The sequence below is a fragment of the Oryctolagus cuniculus genome, chromosome 17 (genome assembly GCF_051225735.1).
Source record: "Oryctolagus cuniculus isolate XC-2025 breed Fujian yellow rabbit chromosome 17, ASM5122573v1, whole genome shotgun sequence".
Classification (NCBI taxonomy): Eukaryota; Metazoa; Chordata; class Mammalia; order Lagomorpha; family Leporidae; genus Oryctolagus; species Oryctolagus cuniculus.
The window spans coordinates 49,817,082-49,837,385 of NC_142883.1; the positions used below are offsets into that span (position 1 = coordinate 49,817,082).

A 20,304-nucleotide genomic window follows, 5' to 3' on the forward strand; every position below is an offset into this window, starting at 1 on the left:
ATGGAAACTGTCCTTGTCACAGACAGGGACTGAATGGGGCGACGCCAAGTGGCTGCAGGGAGAGCAGGATGCAGGCTCCGGCCCCCAGGCCCCATTTATGTGGCTGCAGGGAGAGCGGACACTGCCCCCCCCCAGGTCCCGCCCACATGGCTGCAGGGAGAGTGGACACTGGCCCCGGTCCCCAAGTCCCGTCCACATGGCTGCAGGGAGAGTGGACGCTGGCCCCGGTCCCCAAGTCCCGTCCACATGGCTGCAGGGAGAGTGGACACTGGCCCCGGTCCCCAAGTCCCATCCACATGGCTGCAGGGAGAGCGGACGCTGGCCCCGGTCCCCAAGTCCCGTCCACATGGCTGCAGGGAAAGTGGACGCTGGCCCCCGTCCCCAGGGAGAGCAGACACTGCCCCCCCAGGTCCCGCCCACATGGCTGCAGGGAGAGCGGACACTGGCCCCGGCCCCCAGGTCTCGTCCTGCCGCCCCCTCACCTGCTGGTGCTCCTTGAGATGGTCTGCCATCTTCACCCCCGGGATGGGCTCCTTGCACTCAGGGCAGAGTTCCAGGAACCTCAGGCAGTGGGCCTCATGGAGGGCGAAATGGGCAGAAGCCACACTTCTTTTGCTGCAGGAATAGGGGAGAGAGAGCTGCGGGCTCATCGCCATGGTATCCAGCGTGGAGTTGGACTTCACACCTAGGCCAGCTCTCCAGAGCTGCTCAGCACTGCAGGTGTGGCGATGAAGCCCGCTACCCAGCCCTGCCCACGCTGGCCCCGAGTCGGAACAATGCGACATCATGACACTTAGAGGTGGGGATGCTGTACAGAGTCCTCACGGTGCCAGGGGAGGGGGAGGGGAGCAGCCAGGAGGGACGGCTTACAAAGGAGACTTTTGGGGGGTGATGATTCTGGGACGGATTCCCACAACTATGTGAGCCATCACCTGCTGCCTCCCAGGGTAGCAAAGTTGTTTTAAAAACAAGATAATAGGGACCAAATTCTGAATTTTGTCATTGTCGTTATTGCTGCTTATTTGCTGCTGCCCCTGCTTGGTCCCCAGACATTTAGGACAGCGCTCCTGCCATGCTCAGAGTCCCTGCACGAGCCGTGGCAGTGAGAGCTGCCCAGGTCTCTGAGAGTGCCGGCCAACCACCTGCCCGCCTGCAGGAGGTCGCAGGGAATGAAGCCTTGGGAGCCTCCACTGCCCGGATGTCCCCAGGAAACGCCTCCTTTTGTTCCTGGGTTCTTACTGCTGGCAGCTTGCGGGGAAGGAAACTGTGTGGCTGCAGCCTCAAGGCCCAGGGGACCAGGGCAGAGTGCGGCCAAGTTGCTGGCGTGCGGGCGGGCCACGGACAGGAGCTGGACAGCTCTTGGCATCCGCAGTGCCCGGGCAGATGCAGGCTAGCGGCTTCGCTCTCCCTTCCTCTCTTCTCTCCCTGGCCTGACCCCTCTGCTGTCCTTGAGCCCATTCAGCGCCCAGAGGGCGAGGAGGTGGTTGTGGCTGGAGCAGAGCTGTCCGGGGAGGGTCCACCCTGGTCCCCACCGCAGGTGGAGAGCAAAGCTGTTGTTCCCAGGCCAGGTGCTGCTGAGTTACAGGTGTGCTCCCGCCCCCAGCTTGGCCCTCCGAGCCCACTCCACAGCTCCTTCTGAATGGGAGGGTGGGAATGGTCCTGGACAATCTCCCAAAACCCCTTCCTTCCACAGATCGGCCCGGGGACCCCATGAGTGTCATTAGAACCCCAAGCCAGTACTCAGGCTCTGATACAGAGGGGCTCTGAGCCTGGCTGTTGAACTTGAGGCTGACGCAGAAAGTCTAGGGTCTCCGGGAACAGGGAGTGCAGGAAAGTGAAGGCTGTGCTGCCCACCCTTGGGGAAGCTGAGAGCTTCCCGCGCTGGCGGCTCCCTGTCCCCTCCCACTCGCCCTTCCCGGGGTGTTCTGGGCAGGACCGGTCCTGCCTGTCTTGGAAACAGCCCCGTGTGCTATGTGCCCCTGTCCCCCGCCAGCCTGGGGCACCTGCAGGAGAAGTTGCCTGCTTACCAGCGCCCGCACTCCTGGAAGTCACCCTCCATGCTCCAGCCTCTGGAGTCTCTCGGTTGAGTTTCGTTTCGTTTCGTTTCTGCAGAAAACAAAACTGAAAGTTGCGGTAGCTGCCCAGCCCACAGCTCCCGGGAGTGGGGTTAGCAGAGTCCTCCTTCTGGGCTGGCGGCGAGGTTCCCTAAGGCTGGACGCCACCAGGAAGCCAGCCCCTGCAGGCTCCTGCCCTGAGCTGTCACGGAGGATGGGGGCAGGGCGGCAGCCTGTCCCCTCACCCTGCTGGTTTCCCTCCATCTGGGTCTCCATCCCTTTTCCTAAACCACTGACTCCCACCACGGCCCCTCCTCGCTGCTCACCTCTGCTTGTCGACCAGGTTGAACTTGAGGGTTACTCCCTGAGAAAGCAGCTCCTGGTCCCTTGAACCTTCTGCTGGCCCTGGTGGGTGACAAGCCCAGGAGGAACCCAGAGTCACGGCTCGGTGGCCTGGGGCATTGCCCAGCTCCTGGCCCAGCTCCTGGCACTTGTCTGTCTTCCTGTTAAATGATTACAGTAAACACACAACACTAAGGTGGAGGGCACTTGGAGGAGGTCCCGTTATCCTCACCCCATCTTCAGTGGGAGAAACTGAGGCACGGAGGTGCGCTTCGAGTCACACAAGGCTCAGAGCCAATAGGCAGCAGGATCAAGGATCAGAACGCAGCCAGTGTTGCCCCGCTGGGCTTGTCTCTGCTGCAATGGCCATGGGGTTGAGGGATCTGGGTTCGAGTCCTGACAGTGTCATTCACTGGCAGTCTGGGTCACCTCAGCCTCTCGGGCATCCATGTTTCCTCGTCTATGGGATTACACGGGGGACGTGGAGCAGGGAACTCTCAGAGTGCAGTGCCCCCGGGAATCGTATGCAAAATCGTCCCCATGTACTCCTCTCCCTGAGGAGGCACCAGCGTCTTTACTGGACTCAGAAAAGGGGCCCAGGACCCTCAGATGGTTATGAACCACCAGGCTGCTTGACCTCCAGTCTCTGAACCCCTGAAAGTCAAAGCAACCAAGTAACATAGGTCCTTGGGGCTGGCTCTGTGGCGCAGCGGGTTAAGCCACCACCTGTGATGCCAGCATCCCATATGGATGTCAGTTCGAGTCCAGGCTGTTCCACTTCTCATGCAGTTCTCTGCTAATGCACCTCGGAAAACAGAGGAAGATGGCCCAGGTCCTTGGTGTGGGCCAGATGGAGTTCCAGGCTCCTGGCTTCAGCCTGGCCCAGCCCTGACCATTGTGGCCATTCGCGGAGTGAACCAGCAGATAGAAGACCTCTCTCTCTGTCTTCCTCTGTCACTCCGACTTTCAAATAACAACAACAAATTTTCAAAAAGAGGTTTTCTCTAGAGCAGTATGCAGTGCTGCCACAGCTCTGTACATCTGGAATTTAGCTTGGTGCTTGATTGCTGAAGCAGGCAGTGCTGAGGGCGTGGCCTCGCCCACCACTCCACCACGTGCACACAGCCATGAAATCATCAGTGACACATTCTGCAGAACACACCCCCGGTGTTCAGGGACATCTGACTGCTGTGGTAACACCGTCAGAAGCACCTGGGGAGGCCACCCCTCATGCTGAATTTTTAAAAGGATGCTTCGTGTTTACTCGTATTTCTGCTTCCCAAAATTTTATTCATTAAAAAAAAGCAAAGCCAAAACAAGCTGAGGGCAGGCATGGCACTTCGGGATGAGCCATTAGTTGGGACACCTGCGTCCCAGAGCAGAGTGCTGCTTCAAGTCCTGGCTACTCAGCTTCAATCCGCTTCCTGCTAACGCGCGTGGGCAAGCAGGGCACGAAGACCCAAGTACTTTGTTTCCTGATAACCCACATGGGAGAGTTGGAAAGTTCCCAGTTCCTGTTCTGACCCAAATCCAGCTGGTGCAGGCACTTGGGGAGTGAACCAGCAGATGGAAGTGCCCACTTGTGCTCTCTTGCATGCTCTCTCTCTCGCTCACTCTGTCTCTTCCATTCTATCATTCTACCCCTTCAAATAACTGAATAAATAAATAATCTTTTAAAAAAAAGTCAAGGCAGGCAGGCGCCGCGGCTCACTAGGCTAATCCTCCGCCTTGCGGTGCCGGCACACCGGGTTCTAGTCCCGGTCGGGACGCCGGATTCTTTCCCAGTTGCCCCTCTTCCAGGCCAGCTCTCTGCTGTGGCCAGGGATGGCAGTGGAGGATGGCCCAAGTCCTTGGGCCCTGCACCTGCATGGGAGACCAGGACAAGCACCTGGCTCCTGCCATTGGATCAGCGCCATTGGAGGGTGAACCAACGGCAAAAGGAAGACCTTTCTCTCTGTCTCTCTCTCACTGTCCACTCTGCCTGTAAAAAAAAAAAAAAAAAAAAGTCAAGGCAGCCTTTAACTCTTCAGCACTCACCGTGACTGTGTGCACATTTGTCCCAGCGTTTTAATGAGCTTTCCTGCAGCTGGCAGACGGGTCGCAGCTTCTCACAGACCCACAAAGTGTACTCTGATGTTCAGATGTCCCCAGTTCTGGGGCATCCCCGTGGTGGGGACCGGCGGCGAGCCCTCGACGTGGTCAGTGCAGAGTCTGGCCGTAGTTTGAGGCTCCTGGTGCTCCGGGTGCGAGGACGGCTGCTTCCACCCTCGTCGGCACATTCGAATCACTTGGGAAGTTTAATGAAAACCACGCTGCCTGCCTCGCCCCAGAGAGGGTGCTATCCCTGTTCTGCGTATTTGTGGGATTTTTTTTTCAATGGCTCAGGTGATTCAAATGTGCAGAGAAGTTGGGCGCCCTCGGGGTGGGAGGGGAGGGCTGGGTCCTGGGCTCAGGTGTCCTGAGTTCTGGGGGTCAGCCCTGAAGCTCCAGCCTGTGGCCCACAGCCTTGCACCTGGAGAATGAGGGTCTTCCTGGAGGCTGTGAGGCAGAGCGGTGCGGAGAGGAAGGAAGACAGGCTGGGCTGCTGCAGGACCGAGGGCCTGGAGGAGCTGGTGAGTGTCCCCGGAGGCCTGCCTCAGATGCAGTGAGCACCCAGCTGTCACAGTGGGCGAGCTCCCTCATGGCCGAGCACAGGGGCAGCCCACCCAAGCCGAGGGGCGGCAGACAAGCTGCGTATCTGAGCCAGCCCAGGGAGCAGCTGGGGAGGGAAAGGCCACGGGGAGGTGGGGACGGGTGTGGAAGCTGCCTACATCCCTTGAGAGATCCGCTCAGGTGGGTGCCCCCAATCCCCATCCCTGCCCCACCAGGTCCATAGAGTTGTCCCAGACCCTTGCTCACCGCTGGGGTCCAAGACCACTGTCTTGAGCAGTGACAAGCAGGCCCGGAGAATTTCTGGTAGGCCTGGGCAATGGGTCGGGAGCGGCCTCTCCGAAGAGGACAGCAGGAACAGAAAATGCCCAGTCAGGGGCGCCAGCCTCCAGGAGGAACCAAGTGAAAGAGCGCGTGCTAGAGAGGGAGGGTCGAGAGAGCTGGGAACCACGGCTCCAACATTTCCTGCGTCCCAGGTGCTATGCTAAGCATGAAGCAGGCACAGCTTTGTTTCAATCTATCCAACAGCGCAGGGGAGGGGAGGATTAGCCCCATTTTGCAACAGGCACGAGGACAGTGATTGTTCAAGGTCACACTGTGAATGTCAGAGCTGGGCTGAAGCTCAATCCAGGTCTCCCGTGTGGGTGACAGCAACCCAGTGACCTGGGCCATCACTGCTGCCTCCCAGGGGCTGCATCAGCAGCAAGCCAGAGTCAGGAGCCAGAGCCACAGGACCCCGTTGATGTGACTCAGGGTTGGGGCACTTCACTGAGCTGCTTCATTTGACAGCGGGTGTGGTGGGAGCACTGGGTCGAGAGGTGGAGGGATCAGGGTTGGCAGCCTCATCCCCTTCCTCATCGACTGAGTCCTCCCGACCGTGGCTGCCACACCTGTCCCTCTCCTGCAGTCTGTGAACACCCACAGTTCTAAAGCTAGAGCTTTCACACGTTGTCTCCTGCTGAGCTGCCCAGGGAGGGGGCAGGGTAGCAGGACTGCAAGAGGGGTGCATGGGAGGGACACCCTGGAGGACAGGGACCTGAGATGGGGCCGTGGCGTGGGATCAGAAGGGACTGTGAATTTCTTATTCTACATTAGAAAATTTATTTACAGGGCCAGTGCTGTGGTATAGTAGGTTAAGTCTCTGCCTACAGTGCCAGCATCCCATATGGGCACCGCTTCTGGTCCAGCTCCTTGCTGATGGCCTGGGAAAGCAGTGGAAGGTGGCCCAGGTGCTTGGGTCCCTGCACCCACATGGAGACCTGGAAGAAGGTTCTGGCTCCTGGCTTTGGATTGGTCCAGCTTCGGCCGTTTGGGGAGTGAACCAGGGGATGGAAGACCTCTGTCTCTCCCCTTCCCCATCAATATTGCAGCAGTTCTTTTTTTTTTTTTTTTTGGACAGGCAGAGTTAGACAGTGAGAGAGAGAGACAGAGAGAAAGGTCTTCCTTCCGTTGGTTCACCCCCCAAATGGCCGCTACGGCTGCACTGATCCGAAGCCAGGAGCCAGGTACTTATCCTGGTCTCCCATGTGGGTGCAGGGCCCAAGGACTTGGGCCATCCTCCACTGCACTCCCTGGCCACAGCAGAGAGCTGGACTGGAAGAGGAGCAACCAGGACAGAATCCGGTGCCCCAACTGGGACTAGAACCCGGTGTGCCAGCGCAGCAGGCGGAGGATTAGCCTAGTGAGCCATGGCGCCTGCCCCCAGAAGTTTTTTAACTTGTACACCACACCCATACAGGGCCTAGCTCCTCTGTCTCTGGTTCTGGCCCCTTGTTCATCTGCCTGTGGTCTCCAGATGCCACAACCGCACTGCAGGTGATGGAGAACCAGCTCTGTCTGACCTGTCCCCTCTGATGTCCTTGGAGGTAGCTGCGTGCGCGCTTTGGGCCTGGGAGGCGGTGACGCTGGTGGTCAAGTGCTGGCCGCCCTGAGAGAACATGGAAGGCTGTGTCTTTGAGATCAGCACAGAACATCCCGGAACCCCAGGGTGCTCAAGGCAGCAGCAAACACCGTTGTCTTTTGATGTTGAAAATAACTTATAATTACATAACTCGTGCATGATATGCATACTTTGAATACGCATGCGTACATGCACGCGCATGCGCGCATACACACATGGAACTACGGATACGGCGGGTTTCTATGCCTTCTCCTGACAGCCCCAGTTCTAATGGGAGCTTGTGCGCAGGCACGTTCTGGTCAGCACAAAAGCCTGTCCCCATTCCCACTACGACATGAATTAGCACTGTGGCCTTGCAGGATTTCATCACTGGGCCACCCGCCTTTGGCAGGTGGCCAGCCCCTCCCCAAATGAGAAACGCTCTGTTGTGGGCTTGGAATTCCTTTCTGGGACACTGTGGCTACCCGCCGGGCACTCGCCAGGCGTTTCCGGCAGTCTCTTTGTGTGGGGCCGTGGGGCAGGGAAGCGGGAACGGGTCCCTTAGATGTGCCTTGGCCGGGCTCCCCATTATCTGTCACGGAGGAGGGACTCTGGCTGGACCAGGAAGCAGGATGGATAATGCACACCTCGACGCCTTGTTTTGGGGCTACAAAGAGCAGTGGGGTGGGATTCTATGGCTGCATGTGCAGGGCCGTGACATTAAAGAAGACGTTTGAATCACTGGCTCTGGGAAGGGATCCGAGCTGGCCTTCATTCTTTCATGGGATCGCTAAGTTAAGGAAAATGATGTAAGGACGGAGGTATTTCACTGCCCAGACAAAAATTACATGGTGGGGTTGCACGCGCTTCTGCCGGTCGTGCGGTCGGAGCGGCCCGGGGCCCTGGGCGACATGACGGCGTGGATGGCAGGCTCCTGGAGCTCAGCGTGCTTGAGTGGGAGTTTCTTGCCCAGACCACAGCAATTGCCGGGCTCTGGGTGGAATGCAAGCCCTCGGGTATCTGTGATTGTGTTTGCGGCGAGGATGTCCTGCCAGCTCCCGCCGGGTTGGCATGTGGACGGCAGGCACCTTATCATCAAGCCCGCGGGGCATGAAGCGGCAGCTCCTTAGCGGTCGGGCGTCAGCCGCGCTTTGCCTGCTGTTCCTCCCGTCCAGGGTCTGTGTTCACACACCTGGCCCCTCCCATGCAGCCAGCGATCCTAGCCAGAGTGTCCAGGGTCAATAGCAGGGGCCTTCTGTGCATGTATCACAATTAAGAATAGTTTTCACACACAGATACAGGAATGTTCTATATTATCAATAGATATATTCTGCTTGAAGAAGATCTGTAGCAGGAGGGTGTTTAGCCTCCTGGTTAAGACACTGGTTAGGGTGCCCACATCCCAGGAGAGTGACTGAGTTCAATTCCCAAGCCCATCTCTTGACTCCAGTTTCCTGCTAATTCAGCAGTGATAGCTCAAGTACCTGGGTCCCTGTCACCTACATAGAAGACTGGTCTGAGTTCACCTGGCTCTCAGCTTCAGCTCAGCCCAGCCCCAGCCATTGTGGGAATCTGTAGAGTGAATTAGGAGATGGTAGCTCTGTCTCTCATAAATAAAATTTCTGAAAATTTAAAGTCTACAAAATGAGTTAAATCACACTAAATTCTCATTTCAAAGAGATCACAAGCAACTGGGGTTGTGGAGCAGCAGGTTAAGTCACCACTTATGACTCCAGTTTGAGTCCCAGCTGCTTGGCTTCCAACCTGCTCAGCTTCCTGCTAATGTACCTGGGAAGGATCAAGTACTTCGTCCCTGCCAACCACATGGGAGACCTGGATGAAGTCCCTTGCTTCTGACTTCAGCCTGGCCCAGATCTGCCTGGTTGTGGCCATTTGGAGGAGTGAACCAGCAGATGGAGGATTTTGTTCTCTCTCTCTGTCTCCCTTTCTCTGTCACTCTGCCTTTCAATAAAGGAACAAATAATTTTTTTTTTTTCAAAATATCCACAAGGGGGCCCAGCATTGTGGCATAATGAGTAAGACCACTGCCTTGGACGCTGGCATCCCGTATGGCACCTGTTCAAGTCCTAGCTGCTCTGCTTCTGATCCAGCTCCCTGCTGATGGCCTAGGAAAGCAGTGGAAGATGTCCCAAGTGCTTGGGCCCCTGTGCCCAAGTGGGAAACCTGAAAGAAGCTCCTGGCTTCACATCAGCCCAGCTCCACCATTGCTGCCATTTGGGGCGTGAATAGGTGGATGGAAGTTCTCTCTCCCCCTTCCTCCCTCACCCTCCCCATTCATTTCAAATAAATAATTTTTAAAAAAATGTATCAAGGCAGGAATGTTACTTTGTGTAAGCAGATACGTGTGTGCTAGACAGGAAAAAGACATGGTGCTGGGCCAAGCTGCCAGGCTGGTATTTAACAGAGTAAGGCTGGATCATTGCCTGACTCAAATTAGTTGTTACAGAGAGGAGTTGGTAAGCTATAGCCTACCGTACTTGCCACTTGATTTGGTTTATCAATCAGTGTACTTGACAGCCGGGTGACCCCTCTACCCTCTGCTGCAGAGGTAGAGCCACAAACAAAATCAAGCCCCAGCTGCCAGGGAGCTCGCCCAACAAGATACCTATTCTCACCTGTGCAGGTGAAGGGACGGCTATGACCCAGTGGGGTTCAGCTCATGCTGCCTTCATGGGAAGACGTGTGTGTGTGTGTGTGTGTGTGGTGTGCCATGTGTTGTGTGTTGCAGGTGACAATGGGGTGGAGTAGGAAGGACTTTCTAGGTGTCGCTCCCCGTCTTCGTGGAGGAACGACACAGGACCCTGCGCTGTTCTTTCGTCTGCTCGGCCCTCCCCGGGTTTGCTGCTGGTTCTTCCCGGGTTGGCTACTATCCCTTCCACCTCCGTGGAAGGGCAGTTCCCCCTGGCCACATTCCCCACTTCCGCAGGGGAGCGGCACACCGCCGGCCAGCTCGCTCGGGGGGCTGCACAGGTGTTCCCTCAGATGTTCCCCGGTGCATGCCGTCTCTCTCCTCCTTTATAGTCCTCCTCCGCCAATCCCAACTCGGCTGCCCACACGCCGAGTACGCTGCTCTCCAATCAGGAGCAAGTCCTACAGTTTATTGGTTGAACTGGAGGCAGCTGTGCGGAAGCTGTTTACTTCTCTCCCAGCGCCATATTGTGGGAGAGCAGATGCATAGAATAAGTCTTAATTCCAGTAACTCAGTCCAGTCCGGGCTGCTCCCCACACTAGGTTGAAGGTCGGGCGTGTGGGAGAGGAAGCACCTGCATTCGGGCAGATGCACTCCAATTGTTTCACACAGGCACAGGAGGCAAAGAGAAGGAACAGTCTGTTCCTTTTCCCCAGAAAGCAAGCAACTGGGGGAGCTGCTTGCCAGCCCACATTTTAATTGGAGTGCTTAGCACATTAAAATTTAATATAACTTTAAAAAAAACTGATATTTATTGTTAGAGAGCGAGAGTGCTCTCCCATCTATTGAGTCACGCCCCAAATAGCCACAACAGCCTAGACTGGCCCAGGCTAAAAACGGGAGCCAGAACCTCAGTGCCACTCTCCCACGTGGAGAGATCCGATCCCACGTGGCAGCATCCCAATCATTTGAGTCATCACTGCTGGGATTAGAGGAAGCTGGGGGTAGAGCTGGGGCCAGGTATTGAACCAGGTGCTCCTATGTGGGACACAGGCATCATAGCTAGGCCAGACACCTGCCCGCAATGTAGTTGTTGATGGGGTGGAATTTAGATCTGCCACATTATTGTCATCTTTCCTGCGTATGCCCTGTCTTCTCCTTTGCTCCTCCGTGATTGCCTGTTTTGGCGTTGTTTGAATCTTCTTTCAAGGTCCATTTATTTATCCTGAGGGTGCACCCCCTGCCCGGCACCCTGCTACATGGCCGTCGCATAGGGAGCTCACCTGAACACTGGTGTCCAGAGCTTCTCCTCTGAGTCTGTACACCCTGTATCTATTATAGCTCTTGTGGCAATGAAATCTTTTAATTTGGTCTGAAAATGTTTCTATTTTCCCCTCAGTTCTTAAAGGATAGTTTCATTGAAAACAGGTTCTGGGTTTACAATATTTATTCTGAGGGCCAGTGTTGTGGTGCAGGAGGTTAAGCCATTGCTTAAGACATTGATGTCCCCTATGGGAGCGCTGGCTCAAGTCCCAGCAGCTCCGGTTCTGATCCAGCTCCCTGCTAATGTGCCCGGGGAAAGAGCATAGGATGGCCCATGTGCTTGAGCTCCTGGCACCTATGTGGGAGATCCTGGCTGCTGATTTTGGCCTACGTGGTCATTGTGGCCACTTGGGGAGTAAACCTGCAGATGGAAGATCTTTCTCCATCTCTCCGCTCTGTCACTCTGCTTTTCAAAAAAAAAAAAAAAAAAAAGGTCTTAAAAAAATTGTCAGGCAGGCCTGCATCGTGTCTGGTGAGCAGTCCCTGTGCCCTGTCCACGGGCATTTTCCTCCAGCTGCTCTTGGTTTTTCTTATTATCTTTGGTTTTCAGGATTTGATAATCATTTGCTTAACCATGGCTTTCTTCTTCATATTTATCCTGATTGGGGTTTATTGAACTTGTGTCTGGAAATTTGCACCTTTTGCCAAATTTAGGAATTCTTCAGCTATGACTTCGCCAATATTTTGTTCTGTCTCATCTTCCGTTCTTCGGGGATTCTCATAAAAGTAAGTTAGACATTCTGATATTTCTTCACAACTCCCTGAGGGCCGTTCTATTTATTTCTTATTTTTTCTTCAGATTAATTTACGTTGGTCAAGCTTCAGATTCACTGATGACTTCCTATGTCATCTTCTATCTGCTGTTAATTTTTAATTTGAGATTTTTAAATCAGAATTTCAATTTTTTTAAAAAAGATTATTTATTTGAAAGGTAGAGTGACAGAGAGAGAGAGAGAGAGAGAGCGAGCGAGTGAGCGAGTGAGAACTTCTATCCATTGGTTCACTCCTCAAACAGCTGCAGTATCACAGGTCTGGACCAGGCCAAAGTCAGGAGCCCAGGAGCTCCATCCAGGTCTCCCACGGGAGTGCAGAGGCCCAGGCACTTGGGCCATCCTCTGCTGCCTTCCAAGGTGCCTCAGCAGGGAGCTGGATGGGAAGTGGAGCAGCCGGGACTCCAGCCGGCATTCCAGGGTGGGACTCTGGCAAGCCAGGCAGCAGCTTAATTTGCTGCACTATCACAGCATCTGCTGACTTGCATTTTAGCTGCGTCTCCTACCAAGGCAAGGTGCTAGGGGCTGGGGGCAGAAGCAGGAAGAGAGTTTGAAGATCCTTACAACCACCTCGGTGAGAGACAAGGGTGGCTTTGACAGGCCAGTAGCTGCAGAAATGACAAGGGGTGAGACTCTGAATATCTTCAGGAGCTAAGTCAACAGAATTTCAGAGGAATCCATGATGACTTGAAGGTTTTGGGGCTGAATAGATGGGAGGAAGAGGCTGCCATCGTCGGAGTCTGGGAAGATAGAGGGTCGCGTGGCAGGAGGAGGGTCAGCAGACAGCCGAGTAGGTGCTGAGTTAGATGGGTGTGTTGAACACCAAAGCAGAGATGCCAGGAAGGTGACTGGAGAGAGACTCCTGCTCCATGGACCTCCGGAAGGCTCAGGAATCGGGGGTGCTGATTTCCATGGGTGTAGGAGCAAGCGTAGGCTGACAACTGGATGCTGAGTTGAAAATCTGCAGGATACTTCAAGTTCTTCACCGCAGTCCTAGAAGGGGATTCTGGGAAGTTTATTTCTGGAAAACTGAGCCAGAAAGTCTGCGGGCTCAGAGCCGCAGGCCGAGATGGGGGTGACAGGAAAGCCTGCCTCCTCGCCCCCAGACACTTCCCGGGCTCCCAGCATCAGGCAGGCACTTGCCAGACCTTTCTCAGAGCTGCTCTAAAAGAAGAGACCTGCAGATGGGAACCTCTAGGAGCCCCTGGGGAGAGAAGCCGCCGGCGTGACCCTCAACGCTCTACAGCAAGCGAGGAACTCCCACCCCCACCCCGGTGCTGATCTGCAGTGCCCGTGCCGAAGATCCCTGTACACTGGGGAAGAGTCTGGTGTGAACTCCAGATCAGGGGAAAGGGCCAGTTCACCATAACTACGGATGCCACAGCCACGGGTTCAGCCAACTGAGGATCAACAGTACTTGGAAAACAATTGCATTTGTACTGAATATGGACAGACATTTTTCTTGTCATTATCCCCAGTGTGTAACTGTGTACCTAGAATGTACGTTGTATTAGGTATCCTACGTAGTCTATGATTTAAAGCATAGGGGAAGATGTGCACAGGTTTCATGCAGATACTACACGGTTTGATATAAAAGACTGGAGCATCTGTGTTTTAGGTGGGGGGAGGGGTGTCTTGAACCAGTCCCTCAGATACCCATGGTCAACCGGTCAGCTATAAGAGCTTTTCAGAGGAAACAGAGATAAAGAAGAAAACTTGTGCAGAAAAAAAAAAAAGAGAAAAGAAAAGAAAACCAAATCCAATTGCCACCTGCAGTAATTAACATCCTCAGAGAAGGCATTGCATCAGGGAAAGAAAACAAGACGTTATATAAAAAGAACAACAATAACAAAAGAACATTTGGAAACTAAAATAGGCTCACTGGGGTAGATGTTTAGCCTGGCGGTTAGGAGGCCTGTTAAGACAGCCATGTCCCACATCAGAGTCCCAGGGTTAGATTCCTGGCTCCTGGCCCCAACTCCACCTTCCCGCCCCGGGAGGCAGTGGGATAGCTCCAAGTATTTGGATCCCTGTCACTGCATGGGAGACCTGGGTTGTCCTGGCTTTGGCCCTGTCCTGTCCAGGGTGCTGCAGGTGTCTGGGGAGTGAAACAGCAGATGGGAGTGTGCTCTCGGCTTCTGAAACAATAAGTAGGAAATAAAGTTGAGGAAATCCTCCAGGACGAAAAGTTAAAGAGATGATTATGAAAGAGAAAAGAAAATTGTAACACCGACCCAGAAGGCTCAGCGATGAATCCATAGGATGCTGAGAAAAAGGCAAGCTGGAGAAGAAAGAATATAGAAATGATTCAAGGACATTTCTCAGAACGGAAAGAACTACAGGTGGGAAGGGCCAGGCCAGTACTCAGTACAACAACCAGAATAAAGACCGATGCCGGGGCCGGCGCTGTGGCATAGTGGGTAAAGCCACGGCCTGCAGTGCCAGCATCCCATGTGGCAGCCGATTCGAGACCTGGATGCTCCACTTCTGATCCAGCTCTCTGCTATGGCCTGGGAAAGCAGTAGAAGATGGCCCAAGACCTTGGGTCCCTACACCTGCATGGGAGACCCAGAAGAAGCTCCTGGCTCCTGACTTCAGATCAGCACAGCTCTGGCCATTGCGGTCAACTGGGGAGTGAACCAGCAGATGGAAGACCTCTCTGCCTCTCCTCTCTCTCTCTGTAACTCTGACTTTCATATAGGTAAATCTTAAAAAAAAAATAAAGACCAATGTCAGGTTACTAATTCCAGAAAGCCAATGAGTTTTCTTCTCTTTCTTTCTTTATTAGAAATTTAGATTGAGTTGTTTTTAAGGATTTATTTATTTGAAAGGCAGAGTGACAGAGAAGGAAAGACAGAGAAAGGGCTCTTCCATCTGCTGGTTCACGCCCCAAATAGCTGCAATAGCCGGGGCTGGGCCAAGGCAAAGCCAGAAGCCTGGAACTCCATCTGGGTATCCCATGTGGGTGGCAGGGACCCAAATACTTGGGCTATCTTCTGCTGCCTTCTCAGGTGCATCAACAGGGAACTGGATCAAAAATGGAGTAGCCAGGACTCAAACTGGTGCTCATATTGGGATTCCAGTATCCCAGGTGGGCTTAAACCACTGTGCCATAGCGCCATCCCCTGATTTTTCAAAACTTCAGAGGGAACAATCAAGTCATGTACAAAGAATCCATACTTGGCCGGCGCCGCGGCTCACTAGGCTAATCCTCCCCCTGCAGTGCCGGCACAGGGTTCTAGTCCTGGACGGGGTGCCAGTTCTGTCCCGGTTGCTCCTCTTCTAGTCCAGCTCTCTGCTATGGCCCGGGAAGGCAGTGGAGGATGGCCCAAGTGCTTGGGCCCTGCACGCGCATGGGAGACCAGGAGGAAGCACCTGGCTCCTGGCGTCAGATCAGTGCAGCGTGGCGGCCGTAGTGGCCATTTGGGGGGTGAACCAATAGAAGAGGTCTCTCTCTAACTCCACCTGTTAAGAAAAAAATCCATACTGATCCACAATCACACAGCACTAAACTAAAATAGAGCAACGCCTTCAAAATTCTAAGTGAGGATGATTTTCAACTTGAACTCTGTACCTACCCAAGACCAGTCAGGTCGCTTGTGCTGACCTCAGGAGCTGTCTTTCTGGGAAGCTATTGCAGGATGCATTGCATCCACGTGAGGGAGGAAACCACGGAAGAGTATGGCAGAGGGGCCAGGAGGTAGGGGATCCAGCAGCAGGTGCATTTCAGAATGGCGACAGAACCCTCAGATGACGGTTGTGCAGAGGGGTCTGGGAATCAGCGGTTAAGATGGGAGCTGAGTGGAAGGTCTGCAGAGTCGTTTAGTTTTAGAGGAATGGGTATTACCTTACATGTTTGACCACATGGAAAATTATGTTGAGAGCCTCTTTGCAATTGCAAGAAGAGCAAGAATAAAAGGTAAGGGCTTTAAAAAAATTAAACACATGGAAACCAAGTACTCGCTCTAAGAAAAATAAAAAGTTATGCAAGATATGAAACATAGGGGCTGGCGTGGTAGTGCAGTGTACTAGCTGCTGCTTGCAATGCTGGCATCCCATACTGGAGTGCTGGTTTGAGTCCCAGCTGCTCCACTTCCCATCTCGCTTCCTAATAATGCATCCTGGGAAAACAGCAGGTGATGGCCCATGAACTTGAGCCCTGCCACCTGGTGGCTGACCCGGCTGGAGTTTCAGGCTTCAACCTGGCGGTGTCCTGGCTGTTGAGGCCATTTGTGAACTAGCAGGTGGAAGATGTTGTCTCAACATCTCATTGTTTTAAGTGCCAATTTAACTAAAATGCTTATATAATACATTGAGAAGATGTGGGAAAGGGAAGGAGAAGTGAGGGGTCCAAACACTCATATTTTATGATAGGAAGTCAACAAATTGTTTCTGAAATGGAGAAGCCGTGAAAGTATAGGTTAATTACCTTTTTAGAAACATGGATGCATTACTGGAAGCAAATGCGGGAGTGCCGCTGCCAGCTTCCCTCAGGGCGATGAGTGAGACGAGGCAGTTAGTGGGATGACGTGTCTGTTGGTGAAATGGTCAGTGTGGTGCACGCTCTTGAGCATCTCTCTAGTTTTTCCTCGGGCCGTTTCAACCTTGTCTGTTGGTGCAGGAGCGGAGGCAGGCTGCCCCAGGGAGCCCCGTGGCCAGCCAGATTGGAAGGTGCTACGGCAATGGGTTCTGTGGTCTTTTGCTGCAGACATTTCCATACGGGGGTGCTACAACAAAGCAAATGAAGCAATGCCAATCAGGCTACAGTGGCCTATTGCACTTTGATGTTAGCTTCCGTGGGTGGGAGAAACATCAGATGCTCAGATTAATAGGGAAATCCCAGGGCATGTGGTTGAGAACACTCAGGCTCATGTACAACCCACAATTTCCCTGTCTCCTCTCCTTCCTGTGCCCAACCTTCCAGAGTCGGCTCTACCGTTCCCGGGGCAGATGGCAAGCGTGGCACGTGCCCATTCAGAGGTTAATCCAAACAGCCACCCTTTGGGGATTTCCATAAGGGAAGTCATTTTAGCATGCTAGGAGATCTTAGCTTCTGCTTGCATAATTGGCCTCCTATTGCGATTCTCCCTCGATGGCTTTTGTGCAATCAAGTACAGGCGGTCACCATCCCTTTTTGGTTACAATGGAGCAAAACTGGCGTGTTTTGTAAGTGATGGGTTTTGGCGACATCTTCTCTGTTGTCTTTGCAGTTTTGTTCCAATTTTCGAAGCAGAGGCTTCGCCTTCACAGGTTTTCTCTGTATTTCTACTTTGAATAAAATCTGATCTTCCGATAAACTTCATTTTCAAGCTAGTCCTCTCCCATTTCTGCCTAAGCTACACTGTTAATACGTTGCAATATGAAAGCCATTTAGATGTAATGAATGTCTCTTGACCCATTACCAGCCTTAGAAATAAAATGTGAAAACCTTGGTTTTCTCCAAGCCTGCTGACTTTGGAGTGTATCATGCCTTTGCATGGTTGTTATACATTGATTTGACGTGGATGGCCCCATGATCAGCGTGTGATATAGTGTCTGTACACCTTTCAGCCTTGTGCTGGCCTTTCTCCTTAGCCTATGTTTCCGACTTACCAGTATTCAAACATAGGAGCTTAGTTTATTTATCTTAGTTGCTGTAAGATAGCCAACCATATGGTGCCTCTGAGTTGCTAATCCAGTCTCTGTGGGTTAGGATTTTTCAGGATTTTTTTAGTTATCAGAAACAATACTGTGATGAAAAGTCTTCATGGGCCGGTGCCGCGGCTCACTGGCTAATCTGCCTGCGGCGCCGGAACCCCAGGCTCCAGTCCTGGTTGTTCCTCTTTCAGTCCAGCTCTCTGCTGTGGCCTGGGATAGCAGTAGAAGATGACCCAAGTCCTTGGGCCCCTGTACCCGCGTGGGAGACCTGGAAGAATCTCCTGGCTCCTGGCTTCGGATCAGCACCGTTCCGTCACTGTGGCCAATTGGGGAGTGAACCAGTGGATGGAAGACCTCTCTCTCTGCCTCTTCTCTCTCTGTGTAACTCTAACTTTCAAATAAATAAATAAATCTTTTAAAAAAAAGATAAATTAATTTTGGCACAAAAAGTTTGAAATCTATGCATAGTTTCTTGTAATCTGCATTCCCACGAAATTTCCGAAGCCCTCACACAAAGACTACGCTCCCCAGGGTTTTGCTACCAAGGCCCTGAGAAAAACATGGCTTTCAGTGGTGAGGGCTGGGGTCTCGTGTAAGGGAGGGAGGCTTTGTCTCTAAATGCTTGGCTGCTTGTGGAGAATCTTCCAGTAGAGGCTGTCTCCCCAGTATTTCACACTGATCCCACTCATCGCCATTACACCTGTCTTATTTGGGGTTCTGATAAGGTTTTTTTTTTTTTGACAGGCAGAGTTAGACAGTGAGAGAAAGAGACAGAGAGAAAGGTTTTCCTTCTGTTGGTTCACCCCACAAATGGCCGTTATGGCTGGCACGCTGCACCGATCTGAAGCCAGGAGCCAGGTGCTTCTCCTGGTCTCCCATGTGGGTGCAGGGCCCAAGAACTTGGGTCATCCTTCACTGCACTCCCGGGCCACAGCAGAAAGCTGGACTGGAAGAGGAGCAACCGGGACAGAATCCGGCACCCCAACTGGGACTAGAACCCGGGGAGCTGGTGCCGCAGGTGGAGGATTAGCCTAGTGAGCCGTGGCGCCGGCTGATAAGTTTTTTTTTTTTTTTTCCAAAAAATTATTAATCAACTTGAAAGGCAGAGAGATCACCTATCTGGTGGCTCACTCCCCAATGCCAGCAATGGCCGGGGCTGGGTTGACCCAAAGGCAGGAGCCTGGAACTCAGGTCAGGTCTCCCCCACGGGTGGCAGGGACCCAAGTACTTGAACCATCTCCTGCTGCCTCCCAGGGTGAGCACTCGTAGGAAGAGGGACTTGGGAGCAGGGCCAGAACTCAAACCCAGGCTCTGAGATAGGAGATGCAGGTGTCTCAAGTGGCAACTTAACCGTGGCCTGCCCTGAAAATCCTTTATAAAAGATATTACCTAACTGCTAATCCTCCGCCTTGCGGCGCCGGCACACCGGGTTCTAGTCCCGGTCGGGGCACTGGATTCTGTCCCAGTTGCCCCTCTTCCAGGCCAGCTCTCTGCTGTGGCCAGGGAGTGCAGTGCAGGATGGACCAAGTGCTTGGGCCCTGCACCCCATGGGAGACCAGGAGAAGCACCTGGCTCCTGGCTTCGGAGCACCGGCTACAGCAGCCATTGGGGGGTGAACCAACGGAAAAAGGAAGACCTTTCTCTCTGTCTCTCTCACTGTCCACTCTGCCTGTCAAAAATAAATAAATAAATAAAAATTAAAAAAATATTACCTAACTGAATTCAGAAGGTGAGAACTTTCAATGGCATCTTCAGCAATGATATGAATATGTCATACAATGTGCCCATTTTGTGGGCAAAAAGACAACCCATACACTAATACTTGCATCTTTTTTATTGATGAATGTATCTGGGAAAGGAAAAGGGCTTAGGAAAGAATTATTTGCCATTTAGCAAGAAGGAAAATGAATAATTAGAGCAAAGGAAAATGGGACCCTTCCTCAGCCCAAAGGACTCGACGGCTTCACACTTGCCAGTCAAGGCTACTATCACTGTGGAGTGACTTAAAACTTGGGACTCAGGGGGCCGGCGCCGTGGCGTAGCAGGTAAAAGCCACCACCTTCAGTGCCTGCATCCCATATGGGCACCGGTTCAAGTCCCAGCTGCTCCACTTCTGATCTGGCTCTCTGCTATGGCCTGGAAAAGCAGTAGAAGATGGCCCAAGTGCTTGGGCCCCAGCACCCACGTGGGAGACCAGGAAGAAGCTCCTGGCTCCTGGCTTTGGCCTGGCCCAGCTCGGGCCATTGTGGCCATTGGGGAGTGAACCAGCACATGGAAGATCTCTCTATCTCTCCCTCTCTCTGTAACTCTGCCTTTTAATAAATAAATACATCTTTAAAAAAAAACTTAAGGCTCAGATTTAGAAAAGGAATCAAAGTTAATAGACATAGTGATGCAAAGGTGCCTAACTTAAAACACACCATGTGGGGGCGGCACTGTGCTGTACTGGGCTAAGCCTCCACCTGTGGTGCCAGCATCCCAATCCCATAAGGGCTGCAGTTCGAGTCCCAACTGCTCCTCTTCTGATCCAGCTCTTTATTGTGGCCTGGGAAAGCAGTAGAAGATGGCCTAAGGGCTTGATATCCTACACCCGCTTGGGAAACCCAGAAGAGGCTCCTGGCTTCAGACGGGCCCAGCTCTGGTCATTGCAGTCATATGGGGAGTGAACCAGCAGATGGAAGACCTTTCCCTCTGTCTCTCCCTCTCTCAAATAAGTAAATAAATAAATAAAATAAGCAAATAAATAAAATCTTTAAAAAACACACACCATACGACTTTTGGAGGAAACTGCATTTACAGTAAGTGAGAAATTTTTTCATGATCTTAAACCTTGAGCATCATGAATGCCTTTATAATATTATATGTGTGGGCTCCTTTAAAAATATTCCAAACACTTACCATACGATATTTAAGATGTGTTTCAGAGGGATAAGAATAATATAATGAACATTTCCATATCCAAAATGAGTTAAAAATAGTACTTCTTAAAAAAGGATATAT

General features: G+C 52.7%; 2 protein-coding genes across 7 annotated transcripts in view; one reads left to right on the plus strand and one right to left on the minus strand.

Annotated features, from left to right (window-relative positions):
• Positions 1-20,304, minus strand: part of XAF1 (XIAP associated factor 1) — a 38,253-nt gene that overhangs the window by 8,123 nt on the left and 9,826 nt on the right. The window contains exons 2-5 of one of the 4 annotated variants that reach the window (XM_089318246.1): positions 16,097-16,394; positions 2,381-2,557; positions 2,028-2,106; positions 483-615 (exon numbers count right to left, since the gene is read on the minus strand). In XM_089318246.1, coding sequence (XP_089174372.1) covers positions 483-615; positions 2,028-2,059 — 165 coding nt within the window. In that variant the 5' untranslated portion in view covers positions 2,060-2,106; positions 2,381-2,557; positions 16,097-16,394. Of the gene's footprint in view, positions 1-482; positions 616-2,027; positions 2,107-2,380; positions 2,558-4,433; positions 4,744-16,096; positions 16,395-20,304 lie in introns of those variants that run through there. The other 3 variants (XM_089318247.1, XM_070061257.2, XM_089318248.1) reach the window with 3 other exon arrangements.
• The window catches only part of SLC13A5 (solute carrier family 13 member 5), a 54,830-nt gene continuing 39,303 nt past the window's right edge, over positions 4,778-20,304 (plus strand). For 2 of the 3 annotated variants that reach the window (XM_002718849.6, XM_051825339.3), the window contains exon 1: positions 4,778-5,008. In XM_002718849.6, the coding sequence (XP_002718895.3) occupies positions 4,916-5,008 (93 nt within the window). In that variant the 5' untranslated portion in view covers positions 4,778-4,915. The remainder of the gene's footprint in view (positions 5,009-20,304) is intronic. The other variant, XM_089318245.1, reaches the window with a different exon arrangement.